This window comes from Varanus komodoensis, unplaced genomic scaffold (assembly GCF_004798865.1).
Source record: "Varanus komodoensis strain SLA01 unplaced genomic scaffold, ASM479886v1 scaffold4, whole genome shotgun sequence".
NCBI lineage: Eukaryota > Metazoa > Chordata > Lepidosauria > Squamata > Varanidae > Varanus > Varanus komodoensis.
Window position 1 is genome coordinate 47,426,473 of NW_025335941.1, and position 21,372 is coordinate 47,447,844.

The window sequence follows — 21,372 nt, forward strand, 5'->3', positions numbered from 1 at the left end:
TTGCCTTTTTCTGCACTTGGAGTAATATAAACCAAAGCAATCTAATAGCTGTAGTGTCTAAAGTTGCTGAAAATTGTAGGACATTAACATTGTTCAGTAACTTTTTCCAATGTCAATCCACTAGTTTAATACATTAGTAAAGGTGAAACAAGATTAATCTATTTAGCAGTAATGACTTATTTATTTATTTATTTATTTATTTATTTATTAAAACATTTTTATGCCGCCCCATTCGCCGAAGCCTCGGGGTGGCTCACATCAATAAATTAAAATAATTATAATATAAATTAAAATATAAATATAAAATTAAAATACAACAGTACAGTATAAAATAAGCCGCCCTGGCCAGATAAAACCAATAATGTTAACAGTTAAAATGCCGTTTGAATAAAAAGGTCTTCGCCTGGCACCGAAAAACAAATAACAACGGCGCCAGGCGGACCTCTCTGGGGAGCGCGTTCCATAACTTAGGCGCCACCGCAGAGAAAGCCCTCCTCCGAGTACCCACCCTCCTAATTTCTTTCACGGAGGGTTCCCGGAGAAGGGCCTCCCCCGCCGATCTCAAGGGGCGGCTGGGCATATATGGATGCAAGCGCTCCTTCAAGTTTGAACATATCATGCGTGTATAAAAAGAAAAAAAATGTTTTGAGCAAACTAAGTAATACAAATAATGCTTAGTTTCTGGGAAAGAAAAGCCACTTCTTAAGGATATCTTTTCTGAACTCTAATATGACCATCCCCAGTTGAAAGTCTTCCAGATGTTTTGGGTTCTAATACACATCAGCCTCAGCCAGTGCAACCAACTGCAGAAAGCTGGGAGTTGTACAGCATCTCCAAAACATCTGGAGGGTGCTAGAATAAGGAACTCTGCTCTAACAGTTGTTTCTCTCAACCCTTTGTATTTTCTCATGAGGTCAATGACATGTTTCAGAAATGAAAATAAATAGATAAAACCTGAGTGGAGAGCTACATTTAAACAGCATATAATTTGAAAGAATTTGTAGAGATTAAAAACTAGGGCTTACCTGACCAACTTTAAAGGGCATTGAATTCATGGAATCCTTCATGTAATGTCATCTGATGAAGATAACCACACAACCTGAATACCTGAATAAGGATATTTTAACTGATAACACTAAGCATACTTTAAGCATAGCTCATGTCTATAACTGAAGGCACAAGCAGAAGAATCGTAGAACCAAATCCTGTGTGCATGCTTAAACAGAAGCAAGCCACACATAAACCATTAGATAATGCTAAACACAATGCTAAAAAAAAAAAAACCCACTGGTAAGCTCTGCCTAAATGTCTGCGTATATGTCTCCCTATCCTAACATCCTATAAAGGATTTAAAAAGAGGCAGCAAATGGCCCAGACCCTGCAAGCTTTGTAGAGAAAGAACCAGGTTCTCCTTACTCCACATCCAACACTCTTTTGCATTGTGGAATATACTTCTCAGAGAGGTTCACTTGGCACTGACTTTTTATTCATTTTGGTGCCAGGTCAAAACATGTTTGTTTACCCAGTTTTTAAAATGTTAGTTTCAATATATATAATCACATATTATATTTTTAATTAAGTAGAGTTGCCAAGTTCTAATGTTTAATTTTTCTACAGCATTCTTGAGATTTTTTTTGAAAAAAGATGGCATAGAAAGTTATAAATAAATAAATAAATAATGCAACCTTTTCCAACCTGGTGCCTTCCAGGTATGTTGGTCTACAACTCCCAATCACCCATAATTTGCACATCTGGAAAGCAAGTAGGCTGGAGAAAGTAGCTCTAAGCAACACATCATGATTCATATTTCCTTGAACACATGCCTGTTGGACTCAGTGAGACTGTTACTTTTAATTAAAACAGAGTGCATAGCAATTCTTGCCTGAAAGCAAATGCTTATAATGCATTGCCCATGCATATAATGAAGCAGCAGAGTACATGTGAGAAACACAATTTAAATCATCCCCACGATTAAAAAAAAAACACACACCAGAAAACTTTCTGTAAGGCCCAAGTGGATATTCCTCAGAAAGCTTGTAGGATCTACTTTTTTATTTTACTGAGATACACCAACAGGGGGCACCATAGTGAGTTACGCCACGATCCGATGCATGTTCAAACAGAAAAGTCCTACAACTCCCGACGTGCCCCAGCCGCCAGAGTGACTTTTTTCTAATCATGCATTGGATTGCAGCTTATTGCATTAAAAGAACTGCTGTAGGATTTGCAAGAGGTATTGAGCCCCTGCTGATAAATAAATTCTGCTAATTACTCGTGAGGCTGGCTCAGAATGATGGGAGTTAGAGTCCAATGCATACACTGATACAGGAAGTTCTGACACGCGCCTTCAGCCCCGGCGCCACACGGGGGCCACTAAGATGGGCCACTAAAACCGCCTCACGTCACGCCGCGCCGGGCGAACCGGCTCTCTGCGAGGCGGCCCAGCCCGGGCGGGAGCGAACGCAGGCGGCAGAGGCGGGCAGAAGGCCGCCCGCCCAGGCCCCTCCTCGCGCGCGACGCGTCAGCGGCCGTCGCCGGAACCTGGGCGCCTGCCGGCCGTGTGCGGCGGCGAGGCGCGCCTTCTCGTCGGGGTCGCGCCCGGGAGGCCGGCAGCGCAGCGTCTCCGCCATGCTGGCTGGCTGGCGGCGGGTGGCGCGGGCCGCCGCGAGCGGCCTGAGGCGAGCGGGGCCGGGCCGGCTGGGCGGCCCGAGATGGGTCAGCACCAGCTGGTCCCCCGTGGGCGCCGCCTTCAATGCCCAGCAGCAGCACAGCCGGGAGGTGGGGAAGAAAACGGTGAGAGGCAGCCGGACTTCGCCCCCGACGGAGCTGCCCTGCGCTCGTGGGGCTCAGGCCCGCGCTCGTTTTGAGCCCCAGAGCGCAGAGGCAAGCAACGTGTGGTCGTCCATGTATTGCTGGACTGCAACTCCCGTCAGCCTCAGCCAGTGTGGCCAATGGTAAGGGATCATGGGAGTTTCAGTCCAACAACTTCTGGAGGGCTACTTGTTCCGCATCCCTGAGCTCAGGTACACTCCTGTACATGTCTGTGCAGAAGATGCATATCTCGTGGCAATGCATTCTACAATTTGGCTGCTTGTGGTGTGAAGAAGTACCCCCTTGTCTCTGGGATGAATCACCCATCATTCAACTTAATTGCTGAATATTATCTTATGGTTATTATCTTATGCATGATCTTGGTCTCCTCACTGAGTGCCACCTAAGTTTCTGGGATTGTGGCAAGGGCATCTATGGCAGAATCCATAATTGTTGATAGGTTTATCACTTTTGTTTACATTTGCTAGATTCCATGACAAGCAAAAATCCATCTGTTGCATCACTGTGTTTTTCTGCCATGGAAAACTTTCCACAGTCATTATTAGTTTATTATCTACTTGTAAGTGGTACAAAAGCTTCCCTCTCAGCTCTGACTTTCCTGACATGTGTGATCAGTACATTTTATTTTTCCACTTGAGTTTGGATGAGATGATTTTTACCCAGGGCTTGATCAGGCAAGGCATTTAATGTAATGCCACTTTGCCCCCCCCCCCCCGCTCGTGTGTGTGTGTGTGTGTGTGTGTGTGTGTGTGTGTTTGGAAAACTGGCCACACAGTGCTGTCATGATCCTGCAGCTGCTCCATGATTTTCTTCCACTTTACCAGCATGTTTCCCAATGAGGAAAATTCATGCATTCCATTCTGGTATACTGTGGTATCATGAAGAACCCTTGGTGTGATCCAAGTTTTGAGTCCCTGCAGAATTGCTGTGCATCTCTGGTTGTGCTGTTAACTGTGTTATTTCTGAATAGGTGTGTCTGTGTAGCACAGTATTGCATCCTTTCATGAAATCTTATTTTTCAGTTGGCATCCCTTCATGAAATCTTATTTTTCAGTTCACAAACATGGCTATTTCCCCCTTATATGTGCTTTTTGCTTCTTCTAGTATAGTCCTGTGGTTTCCCTGAAAAGTTGGTTCAAGATGGGAGAAATGCAGAGGATGCCTCCTTCCAAAAAAGGTGGAAACCCTAGCTAAACAGTGGCTCCACATTCCAAATCCCATGGCCCCTAGGCAACATTTAGGAGGTTGTAGGATGCTTTGTATTCCCAGATCTGAGGTCAGAGGCAGCATGCTAGTCTTGGAAGTACAGAGGCTTCTGGACATTATCACATTGTACCCTGACTATTGAAGAACTCTGTTTCTTTGGGAAAATATGTATCTAAATGATGGTGGTTTAGAACAATTTGATAGTGTACTCAGCTCTCTATTATGTAGCCAAAACAGGAATCCACGTACAAGGAGATTTGCAAGCTTTGGTTTGCAAAATGTGCTTGGAAGAAAGATCCTAAGGAAGGGAGAAGCACTATCCTGAAAGAGGATGTGCTATTTGTACTTCCTACTTTTTAATCAGCTATAAACACAAAGCTATTTTGCTTTAGACACTGGAAATACAATTTTATAAACATACATTGAATAAAATTAGATTGCTGCAACACTAACAGGATAAAAACTAATAAAAATGATTTGAAAGAGTTTCATACTTAATGTTACTATGTTTTCTGTTCACATTGCCATGATCAGTATATGTTTAACACTAACATTATAATCCTATATATTTCTGCTCTTATGTATATCTGTCTGAATTCAGTGGGGCTTACTCACAGGTAAATGTGTATAGGATTGCAGCCCTAAAGAATGTGTTTCTTTAGAAAATTTTGTAAATGTACAAAAAGGCATGTACGTAATGAACTTTGTCATGTTGCAGAATAGATAACAAAAAGAAAATATATGGTGTTATTTATTTTGGTCCTGTTTGCTGTGTTTTAGGGTTTATTTGGTGTAGCGGAGCTGAATTGTCCAGAAGGATTTCAAGAAGCTCAAGAAAAATCACTCCAAGAAGCAGAACTCCTAGTACAGAAAGCATGTACTACACCACCTGGAAAGGAAACAGTAATGATCTTTGATGAGCTCTCAGATGCCTTGTGTAGAGTAGCAGATCTAGTAAGACATTTTTGTAATTAAGAAATTGGATTTTGTTAATTGATACTTACTGGTACAGTTCTAGATTAATTAGTTTTGTAGTTTTTGAACTATGCACATAATTACAACAGTACTATAAGCTACTGAAACTAAGAATGACTAGACAGATTTTCAATTGAAATAGGTAAATCTGTTGCTTTTCCCAACTTCTAGATAATTTTTAAAAATTGTCACAGTTTAATAATTGTGAGCTTGCATATGGGTTGCTATTAAGCTGTAATTAACATAGTTAAAGTAAGAACTTTGGGTATCAGTGGGACTTTACCCCATCTTTAGGAAAAGATTACCAGTTTGGTTTTCCAGAGGAAAAATGGGTAAGAAACTGTAGTTCCAGTTCTAAACTAGATTATGTTTTGCAGAGTCAGGTTTCTTGCTATGGATGGACTTTGTAATTTTGACTGTAGTTTGATAGGGAAGGATAAACTAGCTGTAAAAAAGAGGTTCCCTTCCATTAGTGTGCTGTCACATGTCTTAATTCTTCTTCAAAAAAGAAATATCAGCTGTCCACAATTTAGGGCCAGATTTTTTCCTACATTAATTTACATGTGAAGGAAAATAAATGTACCGTAGAGGAAACAAAACATGTATGTTGTTTCATTCCTAGTGTGCAGAAAGTAATCATTGCTTCTCAATGCATGTATGTACGGTAAAATAGGCATATGTCTCATCTTCAAGCGTGATGGTATACAGGTTGCTTCCTGCTCTCATGTACATCCTTATACGAAAATGTCATACAGAGGTCTGACTGACACATAAAAGCAACTCACGGGTTCTTTAAACCAGGGATTCTTAGAGCCTTTTAGAAGTAAGTGAGTATACCACCTTTCATCTGCTTGCTGCCTCTGCTTTGCATCTGATTTATTGTTTGGATTAAAGCAGAAGTAGTGAGCACTTTGTAGGTAGTGTGTCATTTACTTCAGCCCTGCAATGCAGGGCTGTGGTGTTGGTACATAAAACCTTTGACTCTGACTCCAACTTCAGCTCCTCAGTTTATAGTACCATTGACTTCATCTCTGACTCCTTTATTTATATATCAATAGAGGAAATAATTATACTAATTCTTTGTTTCCTATGTTGATTGAAAGCACTCAGCCTACAAGGTATTTCGTCACTGCCAACATGAATGTTCAGGCTACTTTTTAGAACCGTAATCTGTTAAAATGTATCCTGAAAATATAACTTGAAAAAATTAAGTTACTCAAATTATTATTTGTGAAATAGCAAATTTTAACATGTTATTAATATTACAATTTAAATTCATTAGGAGTCAGAGTTGGTACATTTTACCAACTCCAACTCCAGTAACTAAGAATTGGTTTCTACTCCATGACTCCCAACTCCACAACCCTGCTGCCATGCCAAGTCATAAGCTAAACAACCTATGAAATGGCATTATGTGAGCACCAGGTCACTATGTGCAGGTAAATTGCTTTACCTGAAGGCAATTTAGGGAAAATGTCATGTTAAGCAAGATTATTGTTTTATGAAGGGTACAAAAAAGATTCATCTGTCAATTTAAGTACATATGAAATGTAATAATAATAATAATAATAATAATAATAATAATATGAAGCTAACTGGAATTTCTAACTTTCCTGTGGTTGTCAAAACAATTTTTTCTTAGTATTATTTCTTTTTTCTATCGCATCAGGCTGACTTTGTGAAAATTGCCCATCCTGACCACGCTTTTAGAGAAGCTGCTGAAGATGCCTGCAGAAGCATTGGTACGATGGTAGAAAAGTAAGTTTGTGCTATAGTATTTTGTTTAAATATTGCACTTACTAAAAATCCATTAAAATTACTGAGGGCACTGTCCAGACAGGTGATAGTGGAAAAGTGCTGAGTGGCCATACCTTCATCTGCCTGATATATCACTGCACATTTTCAAACCCTGGCCCTGTAGATAGATGGAAGAGTTGCACTGGGGCCACCCGCTCCTGCGCTGCTCTTCCATCCTTCCAAACAAGGCTGGACTTTCTGCAGTCTGAGCAAAGATGAAAAAAACACAAAGAAAATGCAGGAGAACAATATTTGGATGATGCTGTTGCATGGATGCCCTGTAAAAGGTGAATGAGTGAATGAAACGTGAACTTTTCACTAAATCCAGTGTGGAAGCACCCTAGGACAATATTTTCTGCTGAAATATTCGTACCCATGGATCTCAATATGCTATATGCATGTACATCAGCACACTGTGAACAGAATTGCTATGACTTTTCCACTTTCCACTGTTTATAGTTATAGTAGCATTCAGTGGTGTCTGAAAACAATTTAGGGCATAATCCTATGCATGTTTAGCTGGAAAAAGTCCTTCAACTCCCAGCAATTTCCAGCTAGTCATGCTAGTTGAACAGTACTGGGAGTTGTAGGACTTATTCCTGTCTACATTTTTATAGGATTGTACCATTAGTTTATAAGGCACACCAGAAAATAGAGAACTAAAACCTAAAAGTAAATTATTGTATTGGTAATAATTAGTTCTTCAAACCTCTATGTTTCTAGATTAAATACAGATGTAGATTTGTGTCAAAGCCTGAGAAAACTGTTGGCTGATAAAGATATTATGGCTTCCCTTGATCCAGAAACAAGGTATGCATTGTTCGTTTTGTTACGGTAATGTTTTCCTTATTGTAATCTGGCTATTTGAATAAATCAACATGCCTTACAACTGGAGGAGGCAACTTCATGTCCTCCATATATTTTGTACTACAACTCCCATAATTCCTGATAATTAGCTGCAGATGGGAATTATAGTTTAAAATGGCTGAAGAACATGAGTTTGTATCTCCTTTGCTTGATGATACAGTGTGAAACCATTTTCAGATTATGTAATGATTGTCAGTCTGTGACTTACTTCAGTCTTGGAACTAAGATGAAATTTTTACAATTTGACTAAACTAATCTAATAGCTATTAGTGTAATGTAAGTGTAATGACATGCCTTCAGCTACTGCTATACAATGTTCAGCTTTCTTTGATAGATGTCCCATGCTTCCAGCAACATTATTCGAGCCAGCCTCAAAATGTACTCTCTTGTCTGAAACTGCAGGGGTCTTTGTGAAACATGGTGGCTGTCTCTTGTTTGTCAGCATGCTTCACTCTTTGATTTTACTGGCAATCTTAAATGTGGTTTGTGTTCCCTTTTTGTCTAAGAACTTGCATGGACAACTTGTTGCTACTCTGTCCTATCATGCATCCCCATCCTTCTTGCTCCCCTTGCCAAAACTGAGAGCAGTTGTCAGTGTTGTGCAAAGAAATTTGCAAAGAAGGCATGATGCTATCTATATATCATTAGAAGAGATGAAAGCATGCAGTTTATATTTAAACATGAATTTTGCTTATAGCTACTAACAGACCTAGTTTCCATTTACTTACCTTATTCTGTTTAAAAGCTAGAACAACATCCTGAGGCATTTAGTTTCATAAATCACTTGTAGCACACAGACATATTTTCATAAGGGAGACACTTTATTGCTCCCAGAGTGGATCACTATTGCAACCTGTTTTCAGTAGCATCAGGCAGTAGCATTGGATAGTTTGTCTAGTGATTGTCCAGTTTGTCGAGTGATTATGTATAGATTTATTAGTTTTAAAATTACCGTATTTTTCCATCTATTAGACACCCCCATGTATAGGATGTCCCCCACTTTTCCTACCCATCTCCAGCGAGCAAGCTGCTGCCGCCCATGCTTGCCACCCCTCCGCGCGCACCGCTTCACCGCCCCCCCGCGCTCGCCCCCCCCGCCCGCGCTCGCTTGTACAAAATAGATTAGAATGCTTTCTTATGTTGGTGTAAATCCTTTTGAACTCAATGGCCTCACTTAACCACTCTTAATGTAGTCAAATTGACACAGAAGAACTTGGTTTATAAGATAAAGATCCACAAAATGTAATGTGTCTGAAAAGAATGAAACTATTAGCAATTATTTGTTCTTAAATTTCTTTTAGGAAAGTGGCAGAACTTTTCATGTTTGATTTTGAGATCAGTGGTATCCATTTGGATGGAAAAAAGGTAATTATTTCCACTATAAATGAGAGATTGTTGGCTGAGGCATCTAGAAATGCATTTAATTTAAGACCCAATGTGTGTGTGTGTGTGTACATATATATTTTTTAGACAAAAAGACCTGCAACTCCCAGTATTCTGCCTGAGGTATGCTGAGAGCTGTAGGACGTTTTTCCATTTGGTCATGTGTAGGATTGTGCCCGTAAGATGCTATCATATTGCCCCCATAAAGCCTCTGAACTTGGAGGCTTACAAGCTTCCAAAGGCAGGAGCAAGTTAGTAAATGTTAAATCTATGGCATCTTTTAAAATAATTATAATAATATTTTCTATATTGCCTGTAGCCGAGGCTCTCTGAGTGACTTACAATGAATTTTTAACTGTATGAAAGTTACAAACAGGATGCACTATTGGAGATCATTTTGCTTGTTTTTGAAGCACTAGTGTGCGTAAGATTGCCTACATATTCGTTGATTCAAACATTAAGATCCCAGAATGCTACAGCCAGTGATTACACCAGTGTGGACTTATGCCCTAAAAGTAGGATATCCTAAATACTATGGCCTCAGTTTATACACAAAAATCTCTATCTCAGAAGAAACACACACCAATAATTGGGATGCCTATTTGTTGTGCCATGCCATTAACATCCAAGACCTGTTGCGCTCCAACTCTCATTTGCTCCAGCCAACAGAGATAGTGGCCAGGGATGATGGGAGTTATAGTCTAGAGAAGGAACACAGGTTCCCATGCCCTGTCCTAGGAATTCTTAAAATGTTAATGGAACTATATTTGAAAGACATACCTATTTTGTGTATTTTGGATTTGCAGCGTAGGAGAGCAGTAGATCTCAATGTCAAAATACTGGATTTATGTAATGAATTTCTCATGGGATCTCATTTGCCAAACAAGATTGAGAAGCACATCCTACCACAACATATTCAGCATAACTTTGCAGTTGAAGGCAGTTACGCCCTAATCACTGGTCTCAATGCAGATAGTCCAGATGATTTGGTATGTATATGTTAAATACATTACAGCAACACCTATGTGGGGTGTTGGTATTAATTTATCAATAAATGGAGCTATTTCTGTAAACACGTGTGCCATTTTACAGTGTGCAAAAAATTATTGCTCAGCTAGCACAAATAGGAAAGCTGTACCATATGTGAGGCAAGTCCAAATTACATGCGGCTGGCTGCAGACAGGTGGTGCAGTGGTTGCTGGGTTGGTTGATCAAAAGGTTGCAGGTTTGAATCTGCACGATGGGGTGAGTTCCTGTTGCTCCGTCCCAGTTCCTGCCAACCTTGCAGTTTGAAAGCATGCACATGCAAGTAGATAAAAAGGTACCACTTTGGTGGGCAGGTAACAGCGTTCTGTGCACTTCGGTGTTTAGTCATGCTGGCCACATGACCACGGAGACGTCTGCGGACAAACGCTGGCTTCCTCGGCTAGGAAACGGAGATGAGCCCCGCCCCCTAGAGTCAGGCATGACTGGACTTAACATCAAGGGGAAACCTTTACCTTTTACCATATGTGAGGCAAGTCCAAATTACATATGGCTGGCTGCAGACTGATGTCACTGAACTGGGCCTGCTCCAATTGTATGTAAGGTGGGAGATCTAATTCTAAGATCAAAAAGGAGGTATGGAAAAGACGTGCTAAATCCCTCCACTGGCTTACTTTCCTGGACCTTCCTCCCATGTTGTGTGGAGGCTGTGGTGAAGTGGCAGGTAGGGGGAAAGTTCTGCTCTTCTCATATTTTTACTCCTTCTGCTCTAAATTAGATATTTTTCCTTCCCATACCTCATGGGATTAACGTAGAACTAGTTTTAATATGCAGATCTGCCATTGTCCCATGTGGCTTATACCTCAGAATCAGCAATATGCTTGACTTCCTAGAACTAAAGGCTACCTTTCAGCCCCTGTAGCTGCTGTGGAGTAATGAGCTTTGCAGCTGATCAGTCCATTTCATATGCAAATTAACCTCTGACTGCTGGATGAGGGAGATGATGGTGTTATGGAACCATCCTCCTGGGTCTACGTGCATGTATGAAAATCCAAATCTGGACCCTAAGGATGATGCCAAAAAATGTAAATGCTATCCTTTTAATAAGTACTTCACCAGTTGGTAACTAATGTGGGGGTGTAATTTCTTTAGAAGTATAATTTCTAATATTCTTTAAATAAATAGAAAAGTGATAATTCCTGTGACCTCATTTCTTAAGTTACTAATAGGTGATACAATGGACGGACAACCTCTAGATCATGCAGCTTACTAATTGAACCTGTGAAGCCTTTGCTGATGGGCACTCCCACTTTCAAAATCACCCCCCCCCTTTAGCTTTGGCACATCCCAAGTGTTTATCTCAGTGTTTCTGCAGTATTCTCTTGGGCACATGTCTTGATTACTTCTGGGGAGACATGCAAAGGCTTGATATTTGGAATTTCATTTGAAAATGTTACTGAGTGAGGCAGTATCACTTGCTTATGAGTAGAAACAACTATTTAGATACTTTATTAAGTGGTATAAATAAATTACATGCAGAGGATTATCCCACTTACTTCTAAGCAAGTTTGAAATTAGTAAAAATTATAGTTTGTCCCCATTTAGAGATTGTCACTGCCACTTTGGCCACAACCACAGATGGAATGTGGTGCTGGAGTCTTTACTCAGATTAGATTTTAATCCTTAAACTGAAAAAGGCTACCCACCCCATGATACAATATTAACCCTGTAGTATAAACTTGGTCTAAGTAGTCTAGTGTTATAAGAACTGTTTGTTCATTGCTTTTAATTTTAATTAACATTAGGTACGTGAAGTAGCCTACAAGGTTTTTCTCTACCCAAATGCTCGGCAACTGCATTGTTTAGAGGAACTGCTTACAAGCAGAAACCTCCTTGCTCAGTTAGTTGGATATGAGACATTTGCTCATCGGGCTCTTCAGGGAACAATGATCAAAACCCCAGGTAATTCAAATTTCTTTTAAGGAGAAGATGTAAATTATGCAAGTTGTTGTGGATAAGTGTTGGCTGTGAGGTGATGCAGATTGTGCACATGTTTCATAAAATATGGTCAACATTTTCAGTAAATTGCATCATTATAGAAAACATACTGCATGGAAGGGTCAGTGAAGTAATTATGTTTATTGTTAGTGCTTCAGTTGCTGTTAATTGTTATGTTGAGTAAGATTATTTTTTATGTTCCATTGTGAATGGACCTAAAAATTGCCCTATACGGTATATTCCCTTTATTCAAAAGTTCCAGTGACTGGTGTAATACTTTAAGACTCAAACTTCTGCATTTTAATTTAACTGGTGTCAGTAAATGCTAAAAGAAACGTTGTAGTGTTTATCTGTTCATTAATTTATGACTAGCTGTGATTTGTGTCAGTCTCAAAATGATCTCTTCAGAAAACCGCAAGTACGCAACACTTCAAGGAAAATGATGTTCATGGTTTTATTTACAAGTAAAAACAGATGATTAGAACATTTAAGCTGTTTCATTGTTGCCTGAATACATTTTGGAATTATGCAGTGTTTATTTTAAATGCATTTTATAGTTCTATTTTTTTCTGTCCTTGGGTATTTTGTTTTTCTCCTGCACCAGTCACTTTTTAAATTCCATTCTGTTTTTTTCTTTTTCTTAGAGAAAGTAATGCAGTTTCTTGAAAAGCTTTCAGATAAGTTACTCAGTCGGTGAGTCTATTTTTTCATTTAATCATATTAAATAGAATGAATGTTCCATTCTTTGAGGAAAAATTCTTGTAATTTAGCAATGGGAATATCCTTATAATTCAGAATGGATTTTCTTTTTCTGCAAATCTTGATTAAAACTTATTGTACTATTTATTAAAGAATAAATCTTCTCACAGATAGGTCAGGTTAGACTTATATGAGGGAACTCAGGGAGTAGTCCTGCAGGGGTGGACTGAAAGCACATGGACCTCCAGTGCGAGCAGGAGGAGATCTAGTCTTCGCTTGCTTGCTCTTTCCCTTCTACACTTTAAGTAGGCAGCTGCTTTCAGCTATCTAGCAATGGTACTTCAGCAGGGAAAGGTGACAGCGGAAGCAGTTTCAGGATGTCTCGCATCCTGGCCACTCAAATCCTGTCCTCCATGCCCCAAACAACTTCCTATGACCCCTCTCCAACGTTGCTTTCTTGATCTGTGAGAACAGAGTGGTATAGGGTGCTCTCTCCGACTCCAGAGCTGAAAATCTGATCTACCCTGTGGTCCCCCAGGCAATATCTAGTGGCCATAGATTCATTCTGTCCATTATTTACTAATAATAAAAAGAGGGAAAACTAGCAGAAAATTTCCCTATTGTTCAGAATTATCCCTTTCTGTAAATAACTGAAAGAACAGAGAAGACACACAGCTCCTTCAGGCACTTGATGTTAATTTTTTGTTTTTGCTTAAATGATGTATATATTTGTACAATGGACAAATAAATGTCTAAGAAATTGTACTGCATATCTTTTGAAAAGCCCTTTAACAAAACTTAAAACTGTTTTGTAGAACTCTGAAGGATTTTGAAATGATGGAAGCTATGAAAGTGAAACTTAATCCTGTTAAATCAGTAAGTTATATTATTAATTTATTTTCCCATAACTTGAATGAGTTAAATACTATAGTTGAAAAAACAGTTTTTATAACTTCAGTTATATGTTGGTGTAATCTAATCATTCTCCTGCTTTCAGCTTCATGTTAATGCAATATTGGGTTTCAAGGCTCTTTTCTCTAAGGAAATCTGAAAGGAAGATACTGTTTTAAACACAGTGATTTATATAGAAGCCAAATTTAAGGTGGAAAATGTAATGTGTTCCCTAATGTATGTTAAACATTACGTTCAATTAGTTCATGCAGACTTTTGAAGAATGGTATGCACTTACCTTATAAATTGGCAGACCCTTCTTTATTTATTCACAAATCATTTACTTTCACTGTGTCGCTGCATGATTCTTCTAATAGCCCTGCTTTGTGATGTATAATTTGGGACTCCCAAGTACCCATTGAGACAATTTAGTTAAATAAATGTAAGTGGAAGTTTTTAGAATGTATTACTTAAATCTTTAACTTGCCTGCCCTGAATGTTTGGCACAGGTAGCACCATCTTTCAGTATCACATAGCTGCTGGCAGCTGTATGTGGAACCAGCCACATTGTATGTCCTTATCTCAGGGTCCATGCTGTCATTTGCAGCAGCTGGGCTATTGACCTGCAGCCAGAACCTGAAGATTTTGCCATGCTTGACCCTGCAAAGATCCTGGCGTTCATTCCTGATGCAGCTAGTCCAGACGCCATATAATACTAAGGAATCATACTGGATGCATATTACTGAAAAGGGCTCTGGGGTCTGTGCATACACAACCCTATTAGGCTAGCTTCCAATCTCTGACCACTAATTTCCCAGGTCATCCTCCAGATCTCCTGACAGAATCCAGTGAAACAAAAGACAATAATGAATGCAGTCACTCAGCCTAGGTGCAGCCAGTCAGCCCAAACAGAATAGTTATGCAACTCTGGTATCTTTTCAGTGCCAGACTTTTCAGTGCTAAGACTTTTGTGTTCTCTCTGAAATCTTTAAAAGTTTTAGAAGTATTTCTTAAACATTTTGATAAGTTGATATTGTATTTTTAGTCCTTGCAATCTTATTTTACCTTGTACTTGTTAGTGTATTCTATGCTGAATTGGCAACCTCTTTGTTTTATGTTATTAATTTCATCATATTCTTATCTGTATGTTTTTGTAAAATGCCTGAAAAATGAGGCACTACATAAATGTAATAAATAAATTGTTTTCCTGTGTATGACGTACGTAAAAACATACTGGACAGCTGAAAATTTTAACTGTGCTGTTTTATAACACATGCCCCCTTCTCTTCATCATTGCTGTTAAGGTTCACATTAAAAAAATAACAAGAACCTTATTAAGCAGATGGTAAGCTGTGTAACTGACATGTTTTATTTGATTTATGTTAAGCTTCAGAACAAGTATTCTTTGGTTTTTCAGAAACTAATGCCTTGGGATCATCCATACTATAGTGGTGTCCTGCGTGCTGAGAGGTAAGTGTTCTGGTTTGGTCATTGGTGCTTCTAGGTCTTTTTTGCATTCTAATATAGTCTGAGTTTTCAGTTACTAAAAAGCTATTGCACCTATTTGTTTATCCTCCTGTAGAAAATCATTGTTCTTTTATCTGTTTGTAATTGCATATGTGTGTGTGTCTTTGTTTGAGCTTACATCAGAACCAAGCATGAATCACAAACTTTCCATGTACATATTTTGCTTGGTCACTGTAGATTTAGCTGTATGGTAAGTTTTATTTTTTTTGTGCAGGGTAAAACAGGTAAAAAATTATTTGGTCACTCTTCTTCAAAATTGTGTTGATCGTGGTTGGAAAAATTAGACTTTAAACTCTGCTATTTGTTGGATTTGTTGATATGGCTATACCTACAGTTAATATGTTTAAATAAGGTCAGGCTGGTGGCTTCTTATCGTAAGTATTCATTGTACATTATATGTTCATGTTGAAACCAGCTAAAATATACATATCTTAAGGATGATGAGGTATTCCTTATTACAAAGCTGAGTAAAACATTAAAGGAGCATTGGGATATCTTGTGCTACTGTGACAGAATAATACTTTGATTAGGGAACAATCCTACAGCTTTAAAGCAAAACATGCTATCTTGTCTTGAATCTGCTACCTCCTTGGGAAGCCTCTTTTATCTCTCTCTCAGTAAGTTGTTTTAAGTTTCCTTTGTGCACTGCTGTTTGCTTACTAGAAAAACATTTGGGTGGCACCACCACTTCTGTTAGCTGAAAAATCTTACTTCTTAATTTCATTCTTCTGTGAAAAAGTTGATTTATTGTCACTAATTTGAGATGGTATATGATAAGAAATATTTAAGTTCTGCAATGTCTTTGGCCCAGAGATCACCTATGGTTGCAGAGGGCAAGTCTACCAATTTCCTGCTTTTAGTATAGCTACCATGTAAGGTATCTTGAATCCCTAGTCAGTACAGGACACTTGGAAATCAAACAATTAATTAACTCTGTGGCCTAAGAACAAGTGCTTTCTGCTTATATAGCAAGATGTTTGGTTCCAAAACTCTATGCAGTAACTTTCTGAAGTTCAAACACCAGGAGGAGCTCTTGCATCAATTTGTCACCTTTCTGCAATTTTTTTTATATTACACTGCTTTGTCAGTTATTCATTTTAAAAAATGAGTGGCCTCTTATATCTGTTTATGTTTATTTATTACATTTTTATTTGCAGATTAAGAGATGCAGTACAAACTTTAAAAAATAAAATAATGCAACACTCCAAAATGATTTGCCATCAGACAGAAGTAGTTTTGTTTGTGTTGCATGCTTAGAAATATAGTAAAATAATGCTTTGACTTGACTCAGCACTTGCTTTGGCTATTGCTTTTAATGGGGCATCTTTATACAGACAAAATAGTCACATTAGCAGACGATTAGAATATTTCCTATAGATGTCTGGTTGGGTAGATGAAGCATGCCTAGGCAATATGTTTCCGGCTGTCCATCCTGTTTTTACTGTTAAATATAAAACAAAGTATGTGTGTGTTTCTCCATTTTTCAAAAAATGCCCAAGGGCACAAAGCTAAGCATGTTTAGACAGAACTCATTTTCTGTCAAAACATGCATAGGATTGCATTCCAAAGCTCTTAGTCATGAGTGAGAAACTATGTGTGAATTTATCATATGCATGGTGGTGTGTTGGGAGAATTGTAGCTGAAAGTTTTGTACTCCTTGTTTGTCTCTTTTTTCAAGAAACTGTTGAGGTCTGCAATCCTGGATGGCTGTCCAGTTTCTTCTTGAATGTCTCTAGTGTGGGAGAGCCCACCACCTCTCTAGGCAGCTTGTTCCACTGTCGTTTTGCTTTGAGGGCATATAGTTGGCCCTCCATAGTCACAGAGGTTAGGGGCAAAGGACCCCCATGAAAGTAGAAAGACCATGAATATCTCTAGCCACCCACCCACCCAAACTCACCTGTGCTTCCTATTTGCAACAAGGAAATGCAAGAGAGATTTCCCTCTTTGGATGGTGATGCTTTGGAGGCTTTGCCTCTCTTTCCTTCCACTCCCCCTCTCTCTATGGTGATGAGGCTTTCTGCTATGGGTGCGGCATAAAAATGTTATAAATAAATAAATGATGATTCCTTGCAAGAATTTTTTTTAAATAATGGGCTTTATGGCAGTTTGCTCATTAGTATAGGTTGTTCATATCTTGGATGTTGATAACTTGGGACTGCCTGTACATAGTCTGTTGAGCAAGGTAGGGGTGTGAATGTACTCATGTCTACCTGCAGACTTCTCACTGGGAAGTTTTGTTGACACAACCAAATGGTTGTTTAGGCAGACATTCGATGTTCTTAATGTGGCACTTGCAACAACGAAAGAAAGAATTCGACAAAATTCTCTCTCTTGCTCCTGCATATCTGGTGATAGAAAATGTGTAATATCAGTTTGTTCTGAGTTTTCTTTCCTCTACAGACACGGAACAGCTGCTAAAGTGAGGCAAGCAAACTTGAAGTGCAGTGATACCATAACATATATTTTGCATATATTTTGCTGTTTTCAGTCGCAGCTTAACAATTCTCATCATGCCTACTTTCGGCCTTGTTGTTGAATGTTAGCAATTACACTGTTTCTAGTGTTTAATTCATTTACGTGTTGATTGCACACTTGTGACATTTTGTAATCCAACTTTCTTTTTCTTTATCTTAGGTATAATATTGAACCCAGTTTATATTGTCCCTTTTTCTCTCTTGGAGCATGTATGGAAGGACTGAACAGCTTGTTCAATAAGCTCTTAGGAATCTCTCTTTATGCTGAACAGCCTGAGAAGGGAGAAGTATGGTGTGAGGACGTTCGTAAACTGGTAAGAATTGTTAAATCCTGACTGTTGTGGACCAGTGCAATAAAGGTAGCCAATGAATGTAATTTGCATGATGCTTCAAAAGGAAGACATTTTCTGGAGTAACACTTCCCCTCATTTACAGCATGGGTGGCACCACTTAAGTTCAGTCCCTGGAATGTTGAGAATGGTTGGTATCCAGACTCATGTACTCATGGTTTACCCGGTTGAAATCCCATCAAGTTAGTCATTACTAATTTAACTAACTCATTTCAGTGGAAACAAAGAGGTTTGACACCAAAATATGGCTAACTTAATCTGGCTCCAACACCATCATTTTATACAGCTCTTTAACCTGCAAAGGCCCTCAGAAATTTAATCTTGCTGTACATACATTAGTGATTTAGGTTACAATTCTGGTGTGATCCTAGTAAGAAGCTTTTGTTCATCTCATTCAGTTAGGAGGAACAATAGAGGAGATCTTTAACCCTCTGTACTCCCAGCCTGCATATTTCACTAAATAGGGAGTTTTTTTGTCTTTCTAGCCAGCTTGTTTTGATGGGGGAAGAAAGGAGGTTGGAGTGGCTTCAGAATAGTCCATATCCTGTCCCCTGCAATCTCTTCCTTGCCCTGTCCCCAAAATATCCCCTTTTACCCATGTTATGCCAATGCAGGTTTCAATTTTATCCTGTATGCTATTCAACACCTACATGAAAGACTGGGGGCGGGGTTATCCAGAGGTACCACCAACATTTATTTATTTACTTATTATTTTAAACATTTATACCCTGTCTATACTGAAGGTCTCAATAAACAGATGACACTCAGCTCTAACTCTCTTTTTCATCAAACCCAGGCTAGGCAGAGACCACTCTGAATCATAGTCTGAGCATAGTACTGGATTGGATGAGGGCCTCAGTTGAGTCTCAGTCCAGATAAGACAGAGGTGCTCTTATGGGTGGTTCATCTGTCCAGTTGGGTAATAATCAACCTATTCTGTATGGGGTTGCACTCCTGCTAAAGGACACAGTTCATAGTTTGGGAGTGCTCTTGAATCCAGAACTGTCACTTGAGGCACAAGTAGACTTGGTGGCACAGAGCACCTTTTATCAACTTAAGCTGATATACCAACTATGATCCTACCTAGACTGGGAGAGCCTAGCTACAGTTATCCATGCTCTGGTAGCCTTTCATGTGGATTACTGCATGGGGCTGCCTTTGAAAATGGTCTGGAAAGTTTAACTTGATCCAGAACAGGGCAGCTGGACTGTCAACGGAGACTTGCTTACAAGAATATATTATGCCAATCCTCTTCCAGCTACACTGGCTTCCAGTTAAAGTCTGTGCCTGATTCAATGTACTAGTATTAACAGTCAAAGCCCTAAACAACTTGGGGATAGGTTATCTGAAGAATCACCTCCTCTCATATATACCTACCCAAACCCTGAGGTCATGGGGGGGCTCTTCTCCAGAAGCCCCTTCCAAAGGAAGTGAAGCAGGTGGTTACCAGGAGGACAGCATTTTTGGTTGTGGCCACCCCAGTTGGGGAATGAGCTTCCCAAAGAAGCACTCCTAGCACCTATTTTGCATGCTTTCTGATGCCAGGTGGAAAAAATGCCTTGTTTTCGCAACATTTTAACAGTTTAACTTTTAAAATTTGTTTTTATATATTGCATTTTATTCTGCACCACTGCTATGTTTCTGTGCTGCTTCAATTGCAATTGCTATTATGGTTTTGATGTTTTAAATCTTTGTGTGTTTGTTTTTAAACTTTTGTTTAATGTTAACTTTTGTTTACTGCCCAAAGAGCCTTGGCTATTGGGCAGTATAAAAATGAAATTTAAAAAAATGGCCGTCAGGCAGGCAGAAGTTCCATGTTCTTAGAGCACAGAAGTGTATCCTAGTGGTTTTTTCCAACAGTGTTGCCAGATAAAGACGATAAAGATGATCTGGAACCAAAATTGCATGGGATTGGTCCCTCTGTAATGTCTGGTTCCTTGGAAAAGGAGGCTTCTGCGCTGTTTTCTGAGGTTTTTCAACTTGAACTGATTACAGTTCTCTCCTAACAATAAGACTTAGAAAACTAGTTAGCCAAGGCTCATGCTAATCCTTCCAAACAACTTGCAAATATCGAAGGATTCAAATTTTGTACAGTTCAGAGATGGATGACTGACATGCATAACCTTCAAAGAAGGTCATGGGTGCTTTGGTAATTGCATAGCTCTTCTAGTATTACAGATACATATCTTCCATCCATTTAGCGTTGTTTTTTTTTAATTACTATATGTGATCATATGTTGCTGTTTGAAAGTGTACCCTGCTTTTCCCTATTCAAGGGACTCCCAAAGTAGTAATTAACAGTAGGGAAATATGTCATTAAGATCAGCCTTGAATCTTTAACTATGAAAATGTTTAAAAACAGGTTTACCAAATATAAGTGCACATATATTCTTCGTCCCTTTAATTTAATTTAATTTCCTCTCTTAATGCTCTCTAATAAGTCACCTTTCTCACTTCCACCCTGCTCCAGAGTCCCAGCAGGGTTGTCATTCATCAAAATCTCTGTAAAGTAGATTAACTATTCCTTGCTAATCTTTCATAACTGCTTCCTACTAGATCTACACCCATTACGTTTAATTGTGATATACAGTTGGAAGCACATTTAACATGTCAAACATTGCTTAAAAGGTGTTGTTTATTTATATATTACTTCATGACTCATCCATTTGGATAAACTGCAGAACTGAAACTTTTAGTGATACTCAAAACTTTACAATTTTCATTTTAGTTGTGTTCATTATCAAAAAAAAACTATGTTTAGACAATTTTTAAAAATAAAACCAATACTGAATCATAGGTTATTGACTGTTTTACATTCACTTATATTTTTAGGCAGTTGTCCATGAACAAGAAGGATTATTGGGATATATCTACTGTGATTTCTTTCAAAGACCAAACAAGCCTCATCAGGTAACAACTGCCATTATAAAGTTATAAAAGCTACTTTCCTCTCCACCTCCCCGCTCCTCCCATAATAATTACTTACAGAAAGTCATTTGTTTATATAAATCAGTCAAGGGACATCACACTTAACTTTCAATTATCAGATTAGAAGTGGGCAGGAAATGTGTTGAGCTCAAACAAACTAGAGTTGCCTGTTTCAATGCATCCCTAGCACTGGATGGGAGGGGAAGAATGAGGAGAAAGAATGAGGCTGCATCGGGATACAGTGTATTCTGATGATTCCTTAGCCTTTCTTCCTCATAATCAGGTACAAAAGTCAGCCACCTAAGTCTTTTCCATACTGGAGAAGCATGGAGGCCTCAGAGGATTACTAGATTTTGCTATCAATTCAATCCATTTTATAATGGAATCAATATTTTATATTGTTTTTAACTATGTTGCTGTGAATAAATCCCACATCCTGGGGCAACTGGAATCTCCTAGCT

At 38.9% G+C, this 21,372-nt stretch overlaps 1 protein-coding gene across 5 annotated transcripts in view; it reads left to right on the forward strand.

Moving 5' to 3' along the window:
- The first annotated feature begins 2,628 nt into the window (after positions 1-2,628).
- The window catches only part of LOC123029280 (mitochondrial intermediate peptidase), a 51,987-nt gene continuing 33,243 nt past the window's right edge, over positions 2,629-21,372 (forward strand). The window contains exons 1-12 of one of the 5 annotated variants that reach the window (XM_044442070.1): positions 2,629-2,793; positions 4,819-4,992; positions 6,683-6,771; positions 7,534-7,620; positions 8,979-9,042; positions 9,867-10,049; positions 11,850-12,006; positions 12,687-12,735; positions 13,557-13,617; positions 15,050-15,102; positions 17,794-17,947; positions 20,816-20,893. In XM_044442070.1, the coding sequence (XP_044298005.1) occupies positions 2,629-2,793; positions 4,819-4,992; positions 6,683-6,771; positions 7,534-7,620; positions 8,979-9,042; positions 9,867-10,049; positions 11,850-12,006; positions 12,687-12,735; positions 13,557-13,617; positions 15,050-15,102; positions 17,794-17,947; positions 20,816-20,893 (1,314 nt within the window). The other 4 variants (XR_006415897.1, XR_006415896.1, XM_044442071.1 and 1 more) reach the window with 4 other exon arrangements.